The 27,298-nt window shown below is 36.5% G+C and overlaps 1 protein-coding gene across 1 annotated transcript in view; it reads left to right on the plus strand.

The window, feature by feature from the left end:
* Positions 1 to 27,298, plus strand: part of GPR158 (G protein-coupled receptor 158) — a 420,273-nt gene that overhangs the window by 279,638 nt on the left and 113,337 nt on the right. Inside the window, exon 5 of the mRNA XM_002750100.6 lies at positions 10,674 to 10,742. Coding sequence (XP_002750146.3) covers positions 10,674 to 10,742 — 69 coding nt within the window. The remainder of the gene's footprint in view (positions 1 to 10,673; positions 10,743 to 27,298) is intronic.

Below are 27,298 nucleotides of genomic sequence, written 5' to 3' on the forward strand. Positions count from 1 at the left end.
TCTACGTAGATTATACAGGTGGAAATGTCTCATAAGCAAGTGGAAAATGAGTCTAAAGGTCAGAAAGAGGTTTGGGCTGAAGGTATCTGTTTGGCGTTATTAGTTTAGAAAATTTCAGAAACCTTATTACTTCCAGGAGACTGATTTAGTAATAGTTCAGCTTTTGACAAGGTTAAACAGAATTGCCTTTAAAAATCTATTACATTATAAAACTTTTTTTTCTAATGTTTGGTTTTATAACATTGTCTTGACTTTTAAGTAATTCTCTGCTGTCAAATTTCTGAATGTATTTAATTATTTCTGTTCTGCCTTTTGTGTCTTTCTGAGTTGATAGTCTGATCTTAATGCATAAAAGAATCTATGTTAGAGCAAAGGATTCATCACAGATAAGAAAGAAGACTAATTAAAACATCGATCAGTTAGTGTGACCTTTATGAATTCTGTATGGAAGGGTTAGCATTTATTATCTAGTTAAGACTTGTGAATTTATTATTTGGAAATCTTTTACTCATGTTTGTGACAGAATATATGAGACTCTAAAATATCAAGATATGTCATTGTAACATGTTAATAATTTGCTGATAAGCATAAAGACCAATGAAAAGGCAGAATTTAGTGAAGCAAGTGGCTAAAACTGATAATAAAAATGTGAACAAGATATTAGCTAATTAATATTTTTACCTCTTTTTTTTCCACTTTGTCATTTGGCAGATAACTTGAAGAATGATAATTCAATGTGGACTAAATTTTATAATATCCATTTCTTAATGCTTCCAAGTTTGAGGCAAATCAAAATCCAACTTGGTCTGTAAATGTATTTACCATTTTAGAGATTAAGTTTTGAATTCCTGTCCTCATCATCTTTGCATATAAATAACAAGTGTTACTCTACAACCCTTTATAATCTACCTTTGTTCTTTGCCTGTCAAATACAATACTGCTATTTTAAATTTCTGAACTGCCTCCTCTTCTACCGAATAGGGGGCACTGATGACACCATATTAAATCATTTCTTTGTTTTCTTGCTGAAATGCTTATCACACTTTTTTGTATACTTGTAAATGTGTTGTCAGAATCAAAAATTGTTGTGTTACATGTAGAAGATAGCATAAGGAACATAACAAACGCTGGAATGTTTAGGCTATCTCCAAATGTCAAACAAAACAGGAAATGTTTCTTTGTTTAAAACTTTTTCTGAACGTTTCATATACTTCCAAACATACTACAGAGGATAGACAGTGTGTTAAAGATGAGCTTAACAGTTCTGAGACATTCTCTTCCTGTTACCACGTTTTCCCCCTTTTCAGATGTTACTGATGTGTTCTAGCAACCAGCTGATGGGCTCTTTTGCCTAGGTGTAAGCCGTAGGATTTTAAAGTAGTTATCTTGCAGATCATGGTTCTTGACATTTCAAATTTTTTAAAAAGCAGAAACTTCTGAGATTAAAAAGTGTTCAAATGTTATAGAACAATGACATCTGTTGTTGGTTAGCAGTCAGGTCAAATTGAGCAATGACTTGTGAAGTCTGTTGTATTTCTCTAAATATAAAGTACATTTTACATTTTGAAAAATGACTGATGTCAAACTCACTAATATTTGAGTTTATCTGAGTATAACAAAGACTGATGTTTTGAAAGGGTAATCAAGTGTTTTCTCTCAATAGTGTCACCTTTTAAAATACCTAATAAAATGTTAGAGTTTAATTATCTTTATTCTATTAGGATTTTTCCTGGGGGGGGAGTTTTTTTTTCAGTAGTCTAATTTTTGTTTGAAAAGTAATGTTAATAGCTTCTTTCTTTTTTTGAGACAGAGTCTCGCTCTGTCACCTAGGTTGGAGTGTAGTGGCACAATCTTGGCTTACTGCCATCTCCCCACCCCCACCCCTGGGTTCAAGCATTTCTCCTGAATCAGCCTCTGGTCTATCTTGGATTACAGATGGCTGCCACCACATCCCGCTATTTTTTTTTTTTTTTTTTTTTTTTGGTATTTTTAGTAGAGAGAGGGTTTTGCCTTGTTGGCCAGGCTGGTCTTGAACTCCTGAACTCAGGTGATCCATCTGTTGCTCTTTGGCCTCCCAAAGTGCTGGGATGACAGGTATTAGCTACTGGCTCAGCCTGTTAATAGCTTTCAATGAACAGTAGAAGTCTAAGCAAATGACATCATATGTTTCAGTAATTTTATGCCATTTTATTTAAGAGTGTAGAGTAACCTCTTAAGGCAAGATTTCTTTATGTGATATTTGTGACTGTATCATTCACTTTTGTATGCTTTTTTTCATTTAGAGAATGTATCTATTTAAGTGAAATATGAGTTACTCTATTTAGTAGTATTAGAAGAAAAGGGAATTTGAAGGTCACAAATAGATTACAGAGAAGTAGCAGCTAATTTTGCATATTTTTACAATGAAGCCTTCAGAAAAGTGAGGTCACGTAAGGACAGTCATTGATATCTTAGGAATGTGTTTTAAAGGCTTCTTAGCCAGGAAAGGGGTATGAAAGATGGGGAGAAGGCTAATAATAAGTGTTTGGGTGCTGAGTTGCTTTTGGTCATGAACATGAGGGATAAGCTAAGTGAAGAATATCCAAAACATCCCCTCTTATGCATCTATGTTATTCTGCATCTCTGCAACTGCAGTGAGTCAGCAATTTTAAGATATAAAATCAAATGAGACTTGAGGGGAATACATTTAGGTGTGCACGTTATTTGAAACAAAGCAAGATGAATTGACCAGAATCTCATGTAAATTTTGAAAAGAAAACAAAAAACACCACCATAACCATGTAAAGTTTCTGCCCAGCAATTGATGGTAAATCATAAATTATAATGAATGCCTCGTTATTTGTAATTTCACAAGTATATAAAATCGTTAATTTTTTATTTAGTGTATCATACTGTTTTAAAGAACATAAAAATATGTATAAATCAATCTGGACTTTATTTTTGGATAAACTTACTCTTCAAAAAGGTCTTAATAAACTGTTCATCTATAAATTATGTTGTATGAAAAAATGAGCTTTCTTATGAAGTCTTAGAAGTTAGAAAGAATACGTACTTAAGGCAATATGACAATTTCTTTTAATGTGTTAACACTGTCAGGAATTTAAAATAGGCTACTAAATTTTTTATAACACTTTAACCAACTCTTACTTGTAATTTATTTTTAAGTAGTTCGGAATGTTACATGTTTATGTTATGATATTACGTATTCTGTTTTTGTTACTTTGGGTAAGAAAATCACTGAGGGTCAGATTGGATATGCAGAGGAAATCTCGCTAAATGGGGAACCAGCAGCAATGGAAGACAAAGACTGTTTTGGCACTGATCAGCTGAGTGAGCCTAACTACTGTGCTGACTTCATTTCCTCTCTCTATACTTGAAAGATTCATGAAGAACTTCCATTGACTGAGCCCCTGCTCCATGCCAGGCAACATTATTGCCAATCTCTGCAACTGTATACACTCTGGGCATTATTATACCCATCTTATAAATGAAGAAACTGAAGCTCAAAAGGTTAAACAACTTGCCCAAGGTCACACACCTAATAAGTGGTTAATACTGAAGTCCCAGACCATGTAGCTATACAATCTGTGTGGTTTAGCTCATCAATTTGTCATTCTCTGAATTACATACATTTTACTTTGGGAGTCTTTGCCATGACCCTGTCTCTGCATTTTTATAAAAATGGTTTTTTTTTTTATTGCTGAGAATTCTCCTAAAAACCTAAAATTGATTTTAACTGACCACATTTTGTACAGTTGTGCCTTGACAAATTTTTCTAAATTTGATTGGTTTTTAAATATTTTATCACAGATCTTCTTAACATAAGCTAACTGCATGCAGTCTTTCAAACATGATGTTCTTTTCCATTTATGTAATTGTTAATAAAATTATTGAAAGGTAGTGTCCTCATACCTCTCAACGTTAAACTTCTCTCTATGATCACCTTTTACATCGTTTTTTCCAATCCATATTGTGTAATTATTTTACCAGGTGTTTGTCAGGTTTCATATGAAGTCCCTCTGGCCATGAATTTTGCATTGAAATACAATAATTTAAAAAGAAAAAGTACAGCTCAAAAGTTTGCTATCTTTCTAGCATTGGTATATATGTATATATATATATATATATATATATATATATATATATATATATATTTTAAGAGGATATAGATTTATACAGTCTTGGTTTGTCATTCAAACTTATACTAGTTCATGTCTTTCAAAATTAAATTCCATTGCTCTCTTATATTTTCCTCGTAAATGATGGGGGCCAACTATATAAAAATATATTCATGTATATTCAGAGGTTTCTTTTGTAGTAGAAAGTCTAAATGTTGTAAGGCTAAAGAAATCAACATTGACCAAAAACAGCTGCCCTGTTTTAGCAAGATATATGTTAATTTCACCAGAGGTTAAAAATGTTTTAAAAATATAAATGAAGTAGTTGGTCCCCATAGAATCAGGATAATAATAAGAAACCATTTTAATTACTTCTAAAAATGCAGTCTTGAGCATTCTTTTCTTCTTCTTATATCCAATGGCTTAGCTTCCTCTGGGTGCCTATATCCCAGGCAAAGCTTCTGTGGCAATTATGACTTTGCTTCATCTTATGCTTCTATACTTGGCATCCAAACATGAAATTTAGAAATTGACTTTGGTATAATTTGATAGAAATAGGTATAATGTGATTTGCCCTTTTTTGTCTATGGGTTTGATATCTGGCTGTTATAAACCTCCGTAAGTCAGTTCTGAAAGTTTATAATGTGGGGAAGTTGGGACAGAAATGGTGTAAGGTAGAAATATACTTACCTATATTGTAAAGTTGGGAGGTATATTTATTAGCGTTTATGGGTTCCAAACCAGAGAGTCAGGCTTAATGCTAACTACCCCAGCTTTATAGTCCCCTGTAAAAATTATAAGATAGTCTTTGATAATGACATGCATCAACTAGTGCCAAATAAAATCTCATTAAAGAATATTAGTTAAAGGAAGGGCTGTGTTTAGACTTTTTAGTAATATTTTGCATATTACAATACCAAATCATAGATTTTCTTTTTTTCTCTCTCTCCTCTTTTGAGATGGAGTCTCACTTTGATGCTCAGGCTAGAGTGCAGTATCTCTCTGGGCGCACTGCAGTCTCCATCTTCCAGGTTTAAGTGATTCTCCTGCCTCAGTCTAGAGAGTAGCTGGGACTACAGGTACCTGCCACCACACCTGGCAAATGTTTGTATTTTTAATAGAGGCAGTGTTTTTCCATATTGGCTAGGCTGGTCCTGAACTCCTGACCTCAAATTAGCCACCAACCTTAGCCTACCAAAGTGCTGGGATTATAGGTTTGAGCCACTGTGCCCAGCCTAAACTCATAGATTTTCCAGTAGTTGAGTAGATACAAAGTTTTTCCTTATTTATTTTTTAAAGTATATTACATATAATACATGACTACCTCTCCTTCAAAGATATTAACATATTTCCACGTAAGTTTATCCCCAAATCTACCCTTTTCTCTGGAAACAAACAAACATTGTTATCAACTTAGTATGTATCCTCCAGGCATTTATTTTGCATTTATATATATACAGACATAACTTGTTTTATTGCACTTTGCTCTATTGTGCTTGACAGATAATGCATGTCTTACAAATTAAAGGTTGTGGCAACTCTACATTGAGAATATCTATCACAGCCATTTCTCCAGTAGCATGTGCTCACTTTGTATCTCTGTGTCACATTTTGGTAATTCTTGCAGTATTTCAACAAATGTTTTTATTATTATTGTATCTATCATGGTGATATGTGAATACTGATCTTTGATATTACTATTGTAATTGTTTTGGAATGCCACGAACTGCACCCACTCTAGGGTGAACTTAAGTGATCAGTGTTGAATGTGTTCTGATGCTCCACCAACTAGCAATTCCTCCATCTTTCTCCCTCTCCTCAGGCCTCCTTATTCCCTGAGACATAACAATGTTGAAATTAGGCCAATTAATCCTACAATGGCCTTTAGTGTTCAGGTGAAAGGAAGAGTCACATATCACTCATTTTAAATCAAAAGCTAGAAGTGATTAAGCTCAGTAAGAAAGGCATAGTGGAGGATGAAATAGGCTGAAAACTAGGGCTTTGCACTAAGTAACCAATTTGTAAATGTAAAGGAAAAATTATTGATGGGAATTAAAACTGCTACTCTGGTGAACACATGTATGATAAGAAAGCAAAACAGCCTTATTGCTGATACAAAGTCTGAGTACTCTAGATAGAAGGTTAAAGCAGCCACAACACTGCCATAAGCCAAAGCCTAACCAAAGTAAAGACCTAACTCTGTTCAATTCTGTGAAGGCTGAGTTGAGAAAACTACAGAAGAAAAGCTGAAAGCTAGCAGACGTTTGTTCATAAGGTACAAGGAAAGCAGCCATCTCCATAACGTAAAAGTGTAAAGTGAATCAGCAAATGCTGATGGAGAAACTGCAGCAGATCATCCTGAAGAGCTAGCAAAGATCATCAATGCAGGTAGCTACATGAAACAGATTTTCAGTACTGATGAAACAGCCTTCTACTGGAAGAAGACGCCATCTAGGACTTTCATAGCTAGAGAAGAGAAGTCAATGACTGGCTTCAAAACTTCAAATGAAAGATTAACCCTTTTGTTAGGGGAACATGCAGCTAGTGACTTTAAATTAAAGCTAATGCTCATGGACCATTCTGAAAATCCTAGGGCCCTTAAGAATTATGCTAAACCAACTCTGCCTATGCTGTAGAAATGTAACAACAAAGTTTGGATGTGATAGTATATCTATTTATAGCATGATTTACTGGATATTTTAAGCCCACTGATGAGACTTACTGCTCAAAAAAGATTCCTTTCAAAATATTACTGCTCATTGACAATGCATGTAGTTACCCAAGAGCTCTGATGGAGATATGGGGGAGATTAATGTTGTTTTCATGCCCACTAACAGCATTCATTCTGCTGCCCATGGCTTAAGGAGTTATTTAGATTTTTACATCTTCTTATTTAAGAAACACATTTTGTAAGGCAATCATTGCCAAAGTGATTCATCTGATGGATCTGGGCAAAGTAAATTGAAAACCTTCTGGAAAGGATTCACCATTCTAGATGCCTCTGAGAACATTTATGATTCATGGGAGGAGATCAAACTGTCGACATTAACAGGAGTTTGGAAAACATTGATTCTAGCCCTCATGGATGACTTTAAGGGGTTCAAGATTTGAGTGAAGGAAATAACTGCAGATATGGTGAAAATGGCGAGAAAACTAGAATTAGCAGTGGAGCCTGAACATAGGTCTGAGTTACCATAATCTCATAAAACTTGGATGGATGAGTTGGTTCTTAGGGATGAGCAAATAAGTAGCTTCTTCGGATGGAGTCCACTCATAGTGAAGATGCTATGAACCTTGTTGAAATGACAACAAAGGATTTAGAATATTACATTATTATAGTTAAGAGGATTGACTCCAGTTGTGAAAGAACTTCAACTGTAGGTAGCATGCTAGCAAACAGCATCACATGCTACGGAGAAATCTCTCATGAAAGGAAGAGTCAACTGGTACAGCAAATTTCATTGTTTACTTTTTTTAGGAAATTGCCACAACCACCTGAAGCTTCAGTAGCCACCACTCTTATCAGTCAACAGCCATCAATATGGAGGCAAGACCCTCCACGAGCAAAAAGATTAGGACTTGCTGCAGCCTCAGATGATTATTAGCATTTTTTATCCATAAAGTATTTTTTTATTATTATTTTTAGACATATGCTATTGCATACTTATTAGACTACAGTATAAACCTAACTTTTATATACACTGAGAAACCACAAAATTTATGTGATTCACTTTATTTTGATACTTGATTTATTGCTGTGATCTGAAACCAAACCGGAAATATTTTTGAGGTGTGGATGGATGGATGGATGGGTGGATGGATGGATGGATGGACAGATGGATGGATGGACAGATAGATATATACATGAGGTATGCCTGGATAGAAAGAGAAAATGTACAGTGTTGTTTAATGTGTATGTGTTTTTTATAAACAGTGTCCTACTGAATATTACTGATCATCTTTCAATTAAATTTTTTAAAAGTTTCCCCGTTATCTCTGGTTAAAAATAGTTTTATACTACCATTTCTATCTCAGGCATAACTCTGAAGGAGATGACTTTTTTTTTCTTGGTCTCTGTTATTTTGCTCATTACCTCTCTCATCCATCTTCAGTTTTCAAAACCCCCCTCTCTCTATACACACTTAGTGTCTTTTCTGTCCTTACCCTGCCACTGAGACTCTAAACAAGATTCCTATATTTTACGTTGAACTTGTCAATGTATTACTCACCAAATTGTATATTAATCCTTGGAATCAAGCATAAAATAAAAGGCTGTGTGCTACTTAAAAGATATTCTAGTACCAATAAGACAGTGGAGGAAATATTTTGGGGAGCATGGGTCTCTTCTCCGTCCTGAAGTCTCACTTATAAGTTTCCAGCTCATTCTGTGAGACCACAAAGCCAACTCTTCCAAATGATAGTTTGAAAGAAAACAGTGCACATTTTGAACAGGCCTTACATTTCAGTATGGAACCTCTTGTCAGAGTTCTAATTTATAATCTGAAATTACAGGCTCCTCTCCTTAGCCAGGAGCAAGACAGTGAATGCTTAAGAAGATTGTTCAATAATTACAAATGAAAAGGAGACAGATTATCTGCTAATATATAAAAGCAGTACTCCTGCTGCTGTTATGTGGTAGTGACGGTTGTGACACTCCTACTGAGCCTACTGGACCTAAAATATCAGGAGATATTGCAAGATGGAAGAGGCCATCAAACCATGGCATGACCACAGCCCTGGGAAAGAACTGTTGGGTCCCCCACTCAAGGCCTTTGTCTCCTCTTGGATCATTTTGGACCCCAAACACTAAACACAATTTGTTAGCGATATAATCTTTCATAGTTTTCAAATTCATCATCCTGATGCTGTTCTCTACCTTGAAGAATATTTACCTACTTACTAAGTACCAGGTACAATGCTAGCCATTTTGCAATACTTCATATTTAATAAATGTCAGATTTAATAAGGTAAAGGCTAAGATATGCATTGCATGGGTGCAACCACTGAAGTTCGATTTTGCCCAAACCAAAGTGATTGTTTCATAATTCAAACTGAGATGGAGCTAACTCCAAAGTCTGTCTTTTTCTCTGTACCTTGAACCTTTCTTTTCGTGTCCCCTGGTTCAGTCAACCAATGGTGTACAAATTATTTTCCAATCAATCATGTATAACATTTTGGATTCTCATTTTTTGAGTCTTTTTTGGAAAGTTTTAAAAATAAGTTTCATAATTAGGTATACTATGCAAATGTAATTTGCCACTTTGGAAATTCTACCAGCCAAAACCCACTTAAATGCTTGCTGATAGAAATTTTCTTTTCACCAAAAGCATCTGTTATCTAACATAACGACCAATAGCAAGAAGCCACTCAAATACTCTAGGCCGTTCACCGACTAGACTTGTTTTCCTATTCCCGAATTCTTAAATTAGTTAAAGCCCTGAGTTTTGTCGAGGGATTACACAAATTCTATAGGTTTAACAATGCCCTACAGGGGTTTTGGAAGGGGAATTAGAATTTTTTTTCTCTGGCTATCCAGTTATCTAATAGTTATTTTATATAATGTGCTATTGTGGTTTTGCCTTTAAGAATTTTTTATTGTTTACAAGATGAATTATTACTACTACAAATTATTTTCCTGTTAAGAAAGATATTTGCACCACATGTAATTTCTCTCTACATTTTTTATTATATTTAGTGATAACACAGCATACCTAAAATGACCTGTTTTTGTGTGTGTACTATTAATTGATATATTTGCTGTGTATTGATACTTGAATTCATTAATGCAAAATTTATTGAAGAAAATAAGATTGATTTTTTTTGGACTTTTATTTCTTGCCTTAGTTCTAAAAATTTTGTTTTGAGAAGATAATGCTATTTTAAGTCTAACAAAATATCTTAAGGTTATTAGATATATTCATGTTTAGCAAACTATTCAGGATTTTATTGAAAAATCAAATCAACTAATTCTTTTGAATTTTGTGTAAAGAATAACATTTATGCACGTTCACAAGGTGAGAGACCCCTGTTACTTAATGCGATTTATGTTGTGCACATAGTGAAGCTGGGTCTGTAAGTTTTAAGGGTTGCATGTTAGCATAGTGGGAGATGTGGAGACTCAAGACCTTGTGCATGTGCTTGTTTTATTCACCAACACTATCCCACAGGTATTTATGACATAGTTTAGGGATGGCATTCAGTATCTATTGGTGGCTCGTATTTGAGAAATGCAGGCAAGATCTCATTTGTAAATTTCTTGGATTGAAAATATCTTCAAGGTAATGTTCTTAGCTTCTTAGACTGTTTAATGATTCAAATTTCAGAGAACAAAACCTTATGAAGCCACTGGCAATATTATTAAGCTTATCATCACCTTTGTAATCAGCCTTTTTGCATATTGTAGTTGCCCACCCACAGGAATACTAGCCAACTTTCATTTATTTAATTTCCCCCACAGAATGCTGTCCTACTGAATTGTGACATTTTCACAGTAACATATATTGTTTCATGCTTTGAAATTTAAGTTAGTAATGACATTTCTATTTTGTTTTACAGAGCATCAGGGCATCGGGCCTTATCCTGTTGGAAACAATCCTTTTTGGGTCTCTGCTCCTCTACTTTCCAGTAAGTAACATCATCATGTTTTTAAAGTAGACATGTATTTTATATTGCATACTATAAAGCTGCTTTTTACACACACACACACGCACACGCACCCCTGGTGTTACCAGGAAGTACGGGAGTTCTTGGCTTTTGGCTTACTTGAGAGAAAGAATTTGGCCAAGAGAAGTAAAGTAAGCAAAGGTTTTTTGAAGGAAAAGAAAGAGCAGAGTTTATTGAAGGAAGTTGTTGATGAAAAGAGTCAAACTCTAAAATACTCGAAGAGGTATATTCTGAACCAAATGTGAATAACCATGGCCCATGACACAGCCCTTAGGAGGACCTGGGAGCATGTGCTCAAGGTGGTTGGGATGCGGCTTGGTTTTCTACATAGCGACATTAGACTTCAATCAGATTCATTTGAGAAATATGTTGGCTTGGTTCAGAAAGGAAGGACAATTCAAAGTGTGAGGGGCTTCCAGGCTATAGGTGAATTTCAACATATTCTGGTTGACAATTGGTTGAATTTGTCTAAAGACCTGGGATCAATAGAAAGGAAATGTTCAGATTAAAATAAAAGATTGTCTCCACAGTCTTTTGTGGAGACCAAGGTTGTTTTGAGGTCTCATACTGGCTGCCCTTAGAGACGAAAGATGACAAATGTCTTCTATTGGTCTTTTAAAAGGTGCTAGACACTCAGTTAATATCTTCAGGATTGGGAGGGCCTGGAAGCAAAACATCTAGCTGTGTTAATAGAGATTCTTTAGAGATGCAAATTTTCCCCCACAAAGGACGGCTTTGCAGGGTCATTCCAAAATATGGCACAGAAACATGTTTTGGGGTAAAAATATTTTGATTTTCTTCTTTGTCATGTAATGTTATGCCAGAATCAGACAGGAAAGTAAGTCATGATATGTAGGGTTAAATAAAACCCATCTGATGAAAATTTATTGTTTGTAGGGCATGATTCCCCAGACCCCTTAGATAGGAATTTGGGCAAGGTAAATAAAAATCAGAGCTTGGTCGTCAAAGTACACTCCAAGAGAAGAGTGGGCTAGTCTGGCTGGAAATTAGTAGCAAAGCAGGCTGCTTGAAAGAGGATGAGCCACCAGCTCTGAGAGTTCTGCAGTGCTGCTTTTACTATGTCAGACTATTTCTTTAAGTTCCTGTCTGTGTCTCAAATCTCTGACTTTGACTAGTTTCTCGCTCTGCCTCAAGTCCCTACACTGTTCTAGCCCCAGGTTTGTAGGATTCTCCCTTGCCGTCTGTTGATGCACATGTGCTGCCTGTCATTAGATACAAATTCTACCTAATGGCAGCGTTGCTCCTTGCCGCCATCCCAGGAAGGTCTTATCATGGCTAAATCTGTATTTATTGCACCTGAGTATCTCTTAGGAATTTCTACTTTGCCCTCTTTCCCTCTTCTCAGCGAGTAGCTAGCTACATTCTGACAGGTTAATTGCAGGATGACTGATCACCGGGCATCTTAAGGGGTGTTTGGGGGAGTTCCTTTCTACACAGGTAGTTCTTCTCTCTCTGCTCATATCTAGCATGCACGTTTTGGGTAACCTCTGAGGTGTGAGATTTTTCAGACTTTCCTTTCTCAGGGGCTACCCGCTCCTGCTATGTCTGGCCATTTGCCTACTCTAACACAAGGGCTTTACGGATATTTAAATCCTGGGTTTTATCATTTGAGTGACCTTAGACAAGTTACTTAATGTTCTTAAACCTTGGTTTTCTCTTATAAAATGGAGCTAATTATACTTTCCTTCCCATATTTGTGAGGAAGATTAAATCCTTAAGTGAGGTAACATATGAAAGGTAAACTTGGTATGTATGCTTAATATATACAAATACATATCACTTTCCTTCTTCCTTCCCCTCTACCTGAATTAGAACCATGAGACACACCAATTAATGTTGGAAAAATGAAATGGTTACATAGTAAAATAAGCATGATGAAATAAATGAATGTATGGTGCCAGTGGCTTATATAATCATGGTGGACTCTATCATACCAGTAACATGTCTGAAACCAGAAGATAAGTACTGAGTTTACAAATTCAACTCAGCCAACTTAAGTTCAGTGGTTATTGTGTGCCAAGCACGATGCTAGTTTCTGGCAATACTCAATGAGCAAGATAAACTTGATTTCTCAAGAAGCTTACAGAGTGGAGGAAGAGATGAGCTAGTGCAAACAATGATAACACAATGTGACAAACACTAAGACAGCAGTAAGGACAGGATGCTGTGGAGGCACTTAGGGGAGACACCTAATCAAGTTTAGGGAATAAAAGATCCCTTGGCAGAGACCTGAAAGGTGTGTAAGTATAAGAGAAGAAAATGTAGGGCTGCCAGGACACCAGATTCTTTTTGTTCCTTTTTCTTACCTCACTCCCTGCTCCATCTCAGCTTGCTTTGTTGAGTCTTCATTTTACCTCCCACCTCTTCATACTTGAATGCCTCAGAAGTGAGTTCTTGTAGCTTTTCTTAATCTACACTCTCACTTGATGATCTCATCTAGCCTCAAAGTTTTAAGTACTATTTAAATGTCGATGACTGCCAGATTTATATCTCCAGCCCAAACCTTTCTCCTTAGCTCCCAACTCATATTCAGCTGCTGAGGCAACCACTCCATTTGCATGTCCAGCAGAATTTCCTGTCATGTTTTCAACCAAGGCATTGATCTCTCCCTCAGATTCAGCCTTCCATTTTCCACTGATGGCAACTCTATCATTCTGGTTACTCGGGCCAAAAGCCTAGGAGTCATTCTTGAGACCGCTCTTTCCCTCACATCAGAAAACCTTTAAAGACACAGCAAGAATCTAATGAGCCCCTGCCACATTCACTGCTATCACCTGGTCTAAACCATGATCCTCCCCTCCTGGATTGTTGCCATGTTCCCTTCTCAGCCTCTCTTCTTCCATTCTAGCCCCCTAGAATATATCTATTTTCAAATATCACCCAGTTTTAACATGAAAGTTAGACTGACCGTGTCATTCCTCTTCACAAAACTCCCCAAAGATTCCCATTTTACTAAGAGTGAAAGCCAAAATCTGTCCTGTGGCCTCTAAGGCTTAACTTTTCTATTTATCCTTAAAATGGAAATACATTTGGACATAATCAGTGCTATGATCTGATTGTGTCCTCCAAAATTAATGTGTTAGAAACTGAATCTCCAATGCAATCGTGTTGGGAAGTGGGGTATTCTGGGAGGTGTTTAGGACCTTCATGAATGGGTTAATGCCCTTACATGTAAATGGGCTTGGTGGAGGGAGTTTGGTCCTTTTTGTTCTTCTCCCTTCCACACAGCAAGAAGGCCCTCACCAGAAACCAGATGCTGATGCTTTGATCTTGAACTTTTCAGCTTCCAGAACTGTGAGAAATACTTTTCTCTTCTTTTTAAATTACCTAGTCTCTTTGTTATAGCAGCACAAAGAGACTAAGACAATCAGTATTAAACTTTTTATAAAGTCATCCATATTCCTTAAGTTTTCTAGTTTTCTAGCATAGAGTTATGCATAGTATTAGTAAGAGAAGCAATACAGCAGCATAAAGACTGAGTATTTATCATTGGTACACTTCCTGTATAAATGTGTCATGCATCTTAACATTTCATCTTTCCCACAGAACCCTAGGGCAGATATTTAACCAGTCATCAGATCATGTAATAAAGAATGAAATATCTGAAATGACTTCAGTAACCTGATGAAAAGTTTTAATTATCTGAATATCTGTTGTTAACCTTTATCTTTTATTCATGACCTCTGCTATTTTTAAATCGGTTTTCCATCCAGTAGCCAGAGAGATATAAAAAGGCCAAATCAAGTTACCCCTTTGATGACTCCTTTTGACATGTTAGGTCTACGGCGGTCCTTACCCACCTCCTCAGCCTCATCTTACGTTACCTTTCTCCTTGCTTTCTGCTCTCCAACCACCCTGACCTTCTTTCCCTTCTCAAATAAAACATGATCTCTTTCATGACAGGCATAATAATGGTCCTCAACAATGTCCACAATCCTAATCCCTGGAACGTTTGAGCATGTTACCTTACTTGGAAAAAGGGATTTTGCTGATAGGATTATGTTAAAGACTTTGAGATAGGGAGATTATCCTGGATTATCTGGGTATGCCCCTGGCTCCTAAGTGAAAGAGGGAAGCAGAAGAGAAAGGACCAAATAGAAGGCATGGAGAAAAAGATTGGCTGGCATTGATAATTTTGAAGATAGGTGAGGGAGGTTGCAAGCCCAAGAATGCAGGCAGCCTCTAGAGGCTGGAAAAGGCAAGTAAATAGTTTCTTCCCTAGACCCTCTATGAGGAAGGCAGCTCTGCCAACACCTTAATTTTAGTTCCTTAAGACTCGTTTTGGGTATAGGAGCTCCAGAACTATAAGACTATGTTGTTTAAAGCCACTAAGTTTATGACACTATGTTATAGCAGCTATGGGAAACTAAGACACCTCTTGTCATAGGACCTCTTCGCGTACCATTTTTTTTGTTTTGAAAAATCTTCCTCTTTTTCTTTTCCTCACTCCTACCCTACCATCCTTTAGGCTTATTACCATATAGTCATTTTCTAGATTTCTCCATAAGTAGCACTTTTTCAGGAATGCTTTCTTTGACCCCTAATCTCAGTCAAATTCCTTGCAATAATTTCTCATGGAATCCTGCTGTTTTTCTTGACAACAGTTATTTCAGTTTGTAATTACACACTCACAATCTGATTATTTGATAATGTCATTCTCCTGCACAGATATTAAATTATGTGAGAGTAGGGCACGTTTCTGTTTTGCTCAGCATTGCATCTGCAGCACTCAGCCCCGTGCCTGTCAGCATAGGGAATATGCACAGAATGAGTGAATAAGCTATACTTAGATGAACTTAGAAATGTACCCTAAACTCATGCCTGCTGTCCTATTGAAGTACCCTCCAAAGACTGCTTGGTTGTAGAAGACTAAGAATGCTGACCCTTATTTATATTTATTTAGCACCTGCAGTTGGGCTATGAAAACACTTTCTAGTGTTATTTTAGGTGACTTAGCAGAAGTTCAGTTTATTCTGACTTCTAATATTCGTGCTTATTCAAAACAAGTGGTTATATTAATAAGCACAGTCCTATAATCTGTAGACTTTTAAAGCTTCTTAAATAGAAACACTCTAGAAAAGTATGACATTTGAAAGGATAACAAGTGTCAGGTTGCTAAATGTTAAAAGCAGTTACCAGGGGACCCTTTCCTTGACTAATATTCACTTTTAAAAAACATGTGATGGACCTGTACTTATGGTGGTAACAGTTACAGAGAACTGACAGATTAAAAGAAAGATAAAGACTGTACTTTGTGATAATTCTAATACGCTTGTAAGGGAAAAAACAGGGAGGCTTAGCAAATGAATTCTACCCAACATAAACATTAGGATACCTCATCCTATCGACGTCCTGATTTACTAGCTGTTTTATCTTTCAGAACATAGTTCTTTTCATAATGGCTCGAGATAATAACCTGTAGCTCCCAAGTGCACATTCTGTACCTTGGTTTTAATTTAGGGCTCATGCTCTGAAGATAGAAAGGACCACCTTATTTAACAAAGATTTAGACGTAGCATAAGATACCAGGGAAAAGGAGATTAAAGGCAAAGAATAAGCTGGTGTTAGACTGGACTCATTGGCTTCCTTGGGTTTTTTGGCGGGGGGGGAAAGATAACTTTTGCCTAGAATTTTGCTATAAGGAAGACCTGTATTAAGGGGTGAAGGTGACTAAGTAAACCAAATATAGCCAAAAAGCCTAATAATTTGGTGGTATAAATGTGACAAATATCTTTCTTATGTGTTAAATACCTTGCCTGCTTTCTGTGTTCTTGGTGTGGACTGTACTAGAATGGTTCATGCAAGTTCTACTGGGAGGTTACAATTTTTTTTTAAAAGCGTTCTTGAATAAAACAGAATTGTTTTTAGGGCTAGTTAACTCCATGACAGTAGGCTTTGTGGGTATTCACTGTTCTACTGAGTTATGCAATGAGCCTTTTCTTTTTATGCTGCATATTGTTGTTCAGATTTGCAAGAATTAAGGTTATTTTTGCCTTTTCTAAGCAATCTTAGACTACAGACGATTTCGTAACAATGCTTATATTGGAAAGTCCAAATTAGAGATTATCATCATTGTGCAGATGAGGACAAACCCAAATCTGACTAAATTTAGCATTGTTATATTGGGTAGCAGAGAGCTGAAGCATTCAAACGTTTTCTTACAGATTCTCAAAAGAGATGCATGATTTGAAGTCCATACATTTGTGAACAAATGATCAGTATCCATAATCACCTAACAAGTTTTGTATAATTTATAAAAGAAAAGAGAATTTTAAGAAAAAATGAAAGTGTATATTTTGTTGTTACATTTTATTAGGTATCCATAATCACCTAACAACTTTTGTATAATTTATAAAAGAAAAGAGAATTTTAAGAAAAAACAAAAGTGTATATTTTGTTAAGTTACATTTAAAAAGACATGTTATAGACTAATGAAGCACATTCTTTACTTTTGCTTTGACTAAACCATCAGTTTCATTTAATAAGGGTTTTTTTTTCTTTCACCTCTAACTTTGCTTACTTCATTTGGTTGGTGGATGTGTGTTCCTGTAAAGGACTCCAATGCATATGTACATAATACTTGTGTTCAGGTTGTTCCTCCCTACCCCAGTCTTATAAGAAGAACTGCAAAGTATTAGAACTAGAAGGAACACTGGATACAACTCAGTCTTTCTCCAGCCTCTTTATTTTGCGAATGCAAGGAAAGACTGAGAGAGATTATGATTCAGATTCATCCACCTTTTTTTCAGCTAAGTAATGAGAAAGCCAAGAATTAAATCCATTCTCTTAACTTCTGATCTGTTGCTTTATTCACTGCATGGCAGTACTTCTCACAGAGGACATGAATGTGATATTCAAATGACATCAAACAGGACGCTGGGAGGCTCATGTTGTACCCATTCGCTGGTCACCCTTACTCATTAGGAAACAAAAGGCCCAGAGGATGACAGAGACCCAGAATCAATTCATAATGGCTCAGGGTTTGGTTCTAAGACTCAATGTAAAATCCTGATGAGCTTGGATGACTATGTTAATGAGTCATCTGAAGTTTCTGATATCTTACCTATAAAAATGGCAATTTTATATTCAAACCTAACATCAGGTTGGTTTTAGTGGCATAGAGTCTATATCAGGTAAGAGATTTGTTTTTCAATGATCCCCCCAAAACCTAAAACTAAAACTTAGACTTTTTTTAACTCCAAATTTTTCCAATATGGAAAAAACCCATCCAGAGCACAGGTATTGCCCAGAAGTAGAAGAAAAACAAGCACAGCTTAAAGGAAGGGAGGTAAAAGAGAGAGTTGGAAGTGGAGAGGGAAAATGAGACCATGAGAATATAGCTAAAGCAGCCAAGTTTTAATCCATTATTATTACTGTTTATTTTGATTGCTAATTATTTTAGATTTGGCCAGCGAGGACCCATTTAGGTTGGCTCCTATATCCTTTTAATATGACCTCATTGTTCTTTGAGCACTTTCCTATGTTCTAGAGCAACAGAATGTTCCAAGCTCATTTTATACTTAACTCACCCAGCCCTGCAATAAGCCTTTTCTCCAAAGAGCCCTGGTTCTTTTCAGGGCAAAAGGGTAGCACTTCACTTCTGTGACAGATTGACTTCCATGACAAACAGACAGCAGGAAGTTCCCCCAACTTTACAAGTAGACTACTGTTTTTAAGCCGATCTATGGAATGTAGAATGTATCTCGCTTGGTGTCCTTTAGAGCTATTTGGATTGATACCAGAGTAAAAGAAATTGGAAAGGAAGTTAAGTGCTTATGAACATAAACTTTACTATTGGGAAAACAATAGTATGGGGTTAGTGGTTTTATGCTAATGTAGCTCAGAAAGTATGGTAATAGTAGACTCTTAATCCCCAAACTGCTGGAGGATTTCAGTAATACTGGCTCATAGAGAGAGCAAAAGACATCAGAGATCTGGACATTCCAGGAAGCTTGAAGAATGAGATGCCTAGACACTTTGTTCTCTTCTATAGTGAAGTTTAGAGAAATAGAAGAAACAGACATAGATGGCCTGAAGTTCTGTGTTTTTCTGTTTATTCCCTTAGCTTGTCTTCTCTATTGTACTCAACCTACTGAGAGAAGTCTGATCATTGATAGGAGTGGCTGTCAGTATGTAAAGGCATGGAGTCTGCCCAGCGTGCATATTCTAGGATATTTGGTTAGCCTTACTCCAATCAGTGATATATGAGGAATTGACCAATAATCTTCCTTTAGTTGAAGGAGTTTTAATAAACTTAGCCTTCAAAAATTAAGAGTTGGAATCTTGGCTTTGGTTTGTCAGTGAAAAGCAACAGGTTATCATCTTTGCTACAATAAACAGAAATCAGAAAATGCCTCTTGAAAATACTTTGTTACTTCAGTGAAATATAATAATCTCTCATTTACAAAGTAGAACAAAACTGAAGAACACAACAAAAAAGGTAAAAGATCAACCAAAGTCATTATCATCCAGAAATAGTCATTGTGTACCTTTAGTTATATGAAACAGATGTGTAGGTACAGGTATATACAGAAATAGAAATAGATGAAATATATAGTGTGTATGCGTGTGTGCACGTGTGTGTGTTTAGAGAGAAAAAAAATGGATGGATGGTGGATTAATCTATGAAATTTTATAAAGATACTAATTGTAATCTTCATTTTAACAAAACCCAGATGTTACTGAGTTTTAGATTAATATATTTTACCATAACCATTATTCTAAAAGATCTTTCTAAAGTTAAAAAATTATAATAAATTTGAAACATTGGGCTAATTATTTTTTATTTAGCTATATGTTTCAACTTTAGTAGTATCACTTGACTCCAGCTATGACAGCTAGCTCCTTTTGTTCTTTCTTTGTATCTAGTGGCTGAATATTATTGGGTCTTGAAGATAGCCTGATTCCTTTCTCCTGTAGGTGACCTGATGTGTCTTTTCAGATGCCAATAAAAGTCATTTTTTAGTCAGGCTAGCGTGCAATGGTGTGATCTCAGCTCACTGCAACCTCCACCTTGCAGGTTCCAACGTTGGCCTGCCTCAGCCTTCAAAGTAGCTGAGATTACAGGTACCCGCCACCTCACTTGGCTAGTTTTTGTATTTTTAATAGAGACAAGGTTTCACCATGTTGGCCAGGCTGGTCTCGAACTCCTGAGCTCAATCGATCCACCCACATTTGGCCTCTCATAGTGCTGGGATTACAGGTATGAGCCACTGCACCCGGACTGATTTTTTCTTTATCAGTTTATTTGAATCATGATATTACCTTTCAACATATAGATTTAAGACTTATTTCTAGATTTTTTAACATTTTATCTTTAATTTGTTTCTGTTATATTTCTCCTCGTCCTCGTCGTACATAAGTTATCAGTACATCACATTTTCTTTTCCTTCTTTATCTCTAATCTTTCTAGTCATTTGTATACCTTTGTCCTTCTCCATTGTATTTTGTGTGGTTTCCTCAAGTCTTTATTACATGACCTTTACAGCATTTTCAGTTGTGTTTATCCTGCATGAGTTGATTCTGATATTTCTGTGACCTCTCAAATGTTTTTATTTTCATTTTTCTCCTCTACACCCCTGCTTTCTTGGAGCCATTTTATCTTTCTTTGTTTTATCTCTTCTTTACTTAGAGTATCTTTTTATTTGAGTTTGTCAGAAGGAACATATTTTTTTTATCATTTCTTTGAGGCCATAAGAATTCCTTACTTGAACCTTTATGTGTTTTATTTGGTAATGTCCCTTTTGTTGGACATTCCTTATCTGTCCCCTTCCCACCGATATGGTTCTTCTCTGATTTTTATTCACTTTTATTATAATCATTCTTTTTCATTATGGTAAAATATACATAAAACTTACCACTTTATTTCAAATGCACACTTCAGTGGCTTTAAATACATTCACAGTGTTGTGCAACCATCGCTAATTACCTCTTTCCAACACTTTTTCATCATCTCAAAATAATACTCTGTATTCATTAAATAATAACTTCCCACTCCCTTTCCCCCAGCCTTCAAACCTCTGTTATACTTTATTTCTATGAAATTGCCTTTTCTAGGCCCCTCACATGAGTGGAATCACACAACATTTATTCTTTTGTCCCTGGCTTATTTCATTTGCCATAATGTTTTCAAGCTTTATCTATATTGTAGCATGTATCCGAATTCAATTCTTTTATATGGCTTAATGATATTTGATTATATGTATATACCATATTGTTTACTATTCATCTGTCTATGAATACTTAGGTTGTTTTCACCTTTTGGCTATTGTGAATAATGCTTGTTGTATTTCCCTCTATACACAGAGCAGCCATCAACTCTACTGCAGCCCCGATGGGGCCTTTGGGGTTGTCATGGATGTTTACCATGTGCCTGTCAGGAGTTACTCTTTTATCTTCGTAGACAGCTTGCTGCCTGAGTGTCCAGCCTGTGACCAGGTGTCCCTTTCTTGAGGTATTAATACTGAAAGACACTTTCATGGCTCTTGTCTGAGTTTATTTCTGCTAAGATAACCACTCTCCGGAAGAACCTTGATTGGGAGAAAAATTGGGCTCAACTGTTGTCAGTCAGTCAGAAGCACAGGAGGCAACACAGCAAAATAGAGAAGCAGTTTATTACTTACAGGTTCATGAATGATGAGGGTGGTACCTGGAAGAGCTGAGGGAAGGGTCATGGGGATGATGAGCTCAACCAGCAGGTGGGGAGCCAGACAGAGACAGACTTTTGGACTGAGATCTTTACTGGGGTACAGAGTGTCACCCAAGCAGATTTCCTGCTGGGAGTTCCAATGGTGAGATGAAAGAAAGCAGGCATGCCTTCCACAGTGTCATGGTGTGGCCACTGCACGCCAAGCTGCAGTTTCTGCATTTATGCAGATTATGGGGGTCAGTGGGATGAGTCAAATGGAGTCAAGTATATGTCCCAAGGAGGTGATCATCAGGAGGTGATGTGTAAACCAGATATCTGGATTGACCACCTTAAGGAACCAGGAGAGGGCGGGGAGCTAGAAATTGTGTCAAGGATGGCTGGGCCCTGTTCTGCATATGACAAAGTTAAACCCATATTCAAAGTGCATGCTGAGGCAACATTAAATTATCAGAATTTACTGCATGCTGCTATGAACATTAGTGTACAAGTATCTGTTTGAGTCCCTGATTTCAATTTTTTGGGTCTATGCCTAGAAGTGGAATTGCTGCATCATATGGTAAATCTATGTTTAACTTTTTGAGAAATCGCCAAACTCTGTTCCAAAGTGGCTGCACCATTTTACATTCCCACCAGCAACACAGAGTGTTTCAGTTTCATCCACACCAAGACTTGTCATTTTCCATTTTATATTTTTATAGTAGCCATCCACATGAGTGTGAATTGATAGCTCATTGTGGTTTTGATTTTCTATTTTTGGTTTTTCAATGAGGCTGGTTTTCAGGGTATCTGTTTTATACATAGTCATGTAGAGAACTGGGCAGAGGGGAACAGATTGAGGCTACTCCATCATTTTGAAATCACATGAAGCCTCAGATTCTCAGGCTGTGTTATAATCTGGTGCTTTTCCTTCCTCCTCCACCATATCTTAGCTCTGGCTATCTTCATTAGCTAGTGTGCCACACAGGTACATCAACAAATAGGACATGTTTTTAAACCTCCCACCAATCTGGATGATGTTGTTTCTACCAGAAAATTACCTAGTTCTGCTTTGGCCTTCCATGCCCAAAAATTCGGTTCTTTTTTTTTTTTTTTTTTGAGACGGAGTTTCGCTCTTGTTACCCAGGCTGGAGTGCAATGGCGCGATCTCAGCTCACTGCAACCTCCGCCTTCTGGGTTCAGGCAATTCTCCTGCCTCAGCCTTCTGAGTAGCTGGGATTACAGGCACGCACCACTCCTTTTTTAAGAGACAGGGTCTCACTCTGTTGCCCAGGCTGGAGTACAGTGGCATGATCATACCTCACTGCACCCTCAGATATCTGGGCTTAAGCGATCCTCCCACCTCAGACTGTTAAGAAGCTGGGACTACGGGTATATGCCACAATACCTGGCTACTTCTTAAATTTTATGGTAGCGGGGTCTTGTTATATTGCTCAGGCTGGTCGTGAACTCCTGGCCTTAAGTAATCCTCCCATCTTTGTCTCCCAAAAAAACTGAGATTACAGGCATGAGCCATCATGCCTGGCTTAAAAGTTAATTCTCTAATGAACAGATTGTGGTTTCAGAACTGGAACAAGGCTTTCCGCTGAACTCTGAAGTAGGCATGTAAGAATTCTGCCTCCTTTCCTTTGGGTACAGCTATAACTCAGTTCTTGGGTCTTTTCTCTTTTTTCTTATGATCTCATCCATTCTCATAGCTTAATATACTCTGTGTGCCAACACCACCCAAATATATATCTCCGGCTCAAATCTCTTTTTTTTTAATTCCAGACTTGTATGTGTTTGTACCTACATGGATTCTGATAGACATTTCAGTTAATCTATTTGAAACATAACTTCTAATCCCACCACCACCTGCTCTTTAAGCAGGTTGCCCAATTCCAGCTGCTAACAATTCAGTTTTTCCTGTTTCTCAAGACGAACATCTTGGAGTCATCTTGATTTCCTTCTGTCTCTCATGTCACATATCCAACTCATCAAGAAGTCCTCTGGGTTCAACCTTCAAAACATATCAATAACTTAACCATTTCATATTACTTTCACTGTTTTCCCTCCAGTCTGAGTCACCACCATTGAGCATTAGGTTATTAAAACAACCCTTTAACTAGTCTCCCTGTTCTCCACTCTTGGCCTGTTATAGTGTATTTTCATCACGGCAGCAAGAAATCATTTTTTTTTAAACCTAAGTCAGGTAGTATTATCCCTGCTTAAAACCCTGCAGTACCTTCCTATTTCATTCAGAATGAAACCTCATGATCTGCTCCTGCATCTCTTCACCCTGGTCATCTTTTCCAGTAACACTAGGCTCTTCATTGTTTTCTTTCTTTTTTCTTTTTCTTTTTTTGGCTCTTCATTGTTTTCAAACAGACCAGGCACACTCCCACCTTAAAGCGTTGGCACTGACTATTGCTTTCATCTGGAACTTGCTTCCTTACCTCCTTCATGTCTTTGGTAAAATATATGATGAAGCTCACCCCAACTACCTTACTTTAAAGTGCAGCCTGGCCCTCTCCTCACAGAATTTCTAATCTCTCTCATCCTGCTCTTTTTGCATAGAATTAATCATTTTTTACATGCTGTGTTATTTTGTCACCTTTATTTCTTAAACATACTTATTTTTTGTTGTTGTTTTATTTTTTATTCTCCCCGCCTCACCTGAGAATTTAAATTCTCAAGACAAAAATGTAAATCCACTGCTGTTTTTCAGCACCTGGCACAATGCCTGATGCATACTGAATGCTTAAAAAATATTTGTTAAATAATGAACATTTTCCAGGCATTCACAGATTATCACATGGAGTGTGGCTCTTCTCTTGTATTATTAATAACAAATTCTTGTACATTTTAAAATTTCTTTTTGATGTTTAAAGCTATAATCAGATTTTTTTTCTAATTGTAAATCTTTCCAGGCCAGGACCACGTCCGCTGCATCTATTTCCATCACAGCACTTAAAAAGTTTGTTGAATTTCAACAATAATTTTAACTAAAGCAATTATACACATGGAGCACACAGAATATAAATGTATAGCTCGGCATCTCATTTTTTATCTTTGTGTCTCTCTTTCTAAATCTTTAGCTCTAATTTCCCTGTGGGGTAATAGAGAAGACCAGTAATAAAGACTGGAATTCTATTCTGCAACGTTCTACGTGATCTGGCTGTTCTTAACTTCTCCCACCTAAAGCCCTACTCCCCTGTGCCCTGCTCACTCTGCCACAGGAATTCTGTTCTGCCTGCTCTTCCTTGAACATGCCTGGCACACACACCCTGCAGCCTCGGCATTGTCTGCTTCCTCTTCCTAGTGCACTCTTAGCCCACGTATCTCCATGGCTCACAGCCTCATCTTCTTTAAATCTTTGTTTGAATGTCACTTCTCAGTGAAAGGAAGTTAAGGAACTCATTATTTTAGAATAAGCAAGGAAAGGTTAACTCAAAATTGTAACATTAAAATGAGAATTAAACTACCACTGTTGCAGAGAATTTCCAATCAGACCAAATGGAAACAGATTCAGTGGTGATGTGGAGGCAGAAGTGACTCAATTTGGCAGTAGACTAAGAACATCATCAGTGATCCTGAGATTGCTTTCATGGGAACAAATGAGATGCTGGCTCCAGCATGATAGAAAACTTGACAGTAAGACAGACAGTGTGAGTCGAAATATAAGAAATTGTGTCTCTGCAGCAGTGTCATAGCTGGAGTTTTAGCTGTGTAGAAAAAGAAATCCTGAAAAGGGTAATGTATCCATCCATTTCTAATTCTCCTGCCATAGTTAATGTCTTTGCTCATGGACAGAACATTGCAGGGGTTCTGTCTCTTTTCCAGTAGTTACTGTTTCCTCCTTGAATACAGAAATGCTTCTCAAATTTTCCTGTGCAGGTTCAGGACACATAAGTAATTATTCATTTTTAGAGTCTGATAAGCAATTTTTCAGTTAATTAAAATGCAAACAAATTTAGCTTTAGATATTGTGCATTATATGCAAATGTGTTTTTAGAGAATTTTAACAGTCTCTGGGAAACATGGTCAGAATTGTCAGACATCTATATTAGCAGACGACCAATACTGTGATGTCCAAGTTTATGTCTGTGGTCTTCTAGGTGAATGATTTGACATAAGTAGGTACAAACACCTAGAGATGTTTGAGAGATAAGAAAATAGCTACAGTCAGAAACAAATAGTTGTTAGAGTTCAACAGTGTGTCCTGAGAAATAGTTTATCTTCAAAGATATTGGAAAACAAATTGTAAGGGCTTAGAAATACATTTCAAATGGTTGCCAATATTTTTTAAAGGACAAGTAGATGACATTTTTGACATTTTGACAAATCATACTTTAAGTGTCACAGGCTACATAATGTCTTTAAAGAGTCACAGTTCAATAAAGTAGATATATTATTTAAAGAAAATAGCAAAAGAAGAGAAATATAAAGACATTATACTCAAATGGAGTCGTATTAATAAAAATCCACTCTAAAAAGATCCAGAGCCATGTCAAAGTGAGATTGAAGGGAGCATTTGGATCTATAGCCAGAATTAGAAAGGGCAATGTGAACTCTTAGGAAAAAAAAAAAGGACTTTTCCAGAATTTATCAGAAACGTATCTCATTTATGTGTTTAGTTTATACATTTATCTACAACTGTCATTTTATATGAATAACTTCATGTTACAGTTTCTGAAATATGAAGAAAATGTATATTTTGTGAAAATATAATCACTATTGACAAATACTTTAAAATACTTCATATAAATTATCTAAAGTAAATGTTATTTGTGATTAGATATATGTATAGTCTCTATGATTTGTTTATCCTTGAGTACTCCAAATTGTTCAATGCTATATCACTAGGCTTTCAAATAGATATGCTCTTATTTTTGGAAATACAACAACTATTAGCATCTTAAAGGCTCTGAGAGAGAGAAGTAAGACTCATTTAAAACCCGGCATTTCTCCATCTTGCCTGATTTCAGTATAGCTTTTTTAACATAGCACATATGAAAATATGTATAATTCATAATCTATAGGGAGAGATATTCATTACAACCCAATAAATATCCATTTGTTGTTTGCCTTGAAGAATACGCACTAAAAATCCCATAATAATATCCCATAGTGTAATAAAAGTATTATTCTGTTTATATAGAGCAAAACTGCATGTGTTGTGTGTGATGTGAGCATATGAGGTAAAGTATAAGAAAGCAAGAGAATGACAAAATTCAGGATGATGATTATCTCAGAGAAGGAAGGGAAGAGAATGGGACAATAAAGGGAGCTATTCACCAATAGTAATATTCTTCTCCTTAAAGTGAGTGGTGACAAGTAGGTATTTAATGGATCGTAGTAAATATACATCTCTCTCTCCAGGTAGCTAGCTGCTAGCTTTTGAAATACGGAGATGCTCTAAGGGTTAGAAGTCTAGAAGATGAAGCTCAGCAAAAGAGACTGGTAATGAGCATTTATTTTTAGGTGTCTTCTCAGTTTCCATAAGAAAAGTTGATTTTATATCTGTTCCTCTTTATTTGAGAGAAATGAATCCAATTCTAGACAATGAATTCTAGAAAAATTCTTATGGTGACTTCCCAAAATCATTAAGAAATGGAGTTGTGCATTTAGAGACGTGAACTTGATGGAGGAAGAGGAAGGGGAAGAAAAAGGAAGGGAGGAAGGAGATGCTGCATTCACACTGCTGCAAACTTACGGGAAAGTATTAGTATGACAGAACAACTAAGCATTATAACTGCGTTTCTCTGCTACAGAATTAGCTATATTGTGTTTGGTTTATAGTGGAATTCCTGTGTTTCTCTCACCATTATGAGCCACAACACAGAAGGATCAGTTTAATGGCAATGATAGC

Source organism: Callithrix jacchus, chromosome 7 (genome assembly GCF_049354715.1).
Source record: "Callithrix jacchus isolate 240 chromosome 7, calJac240_pri, whole genome shotgun sequence".
Taxonomy (NCBI): domain Eukaryota; kingdom Metazoa; phylum Chordata; class Mammalia; order Primates; family Cebidae; genus Callithrix; species Callithrix jacchus.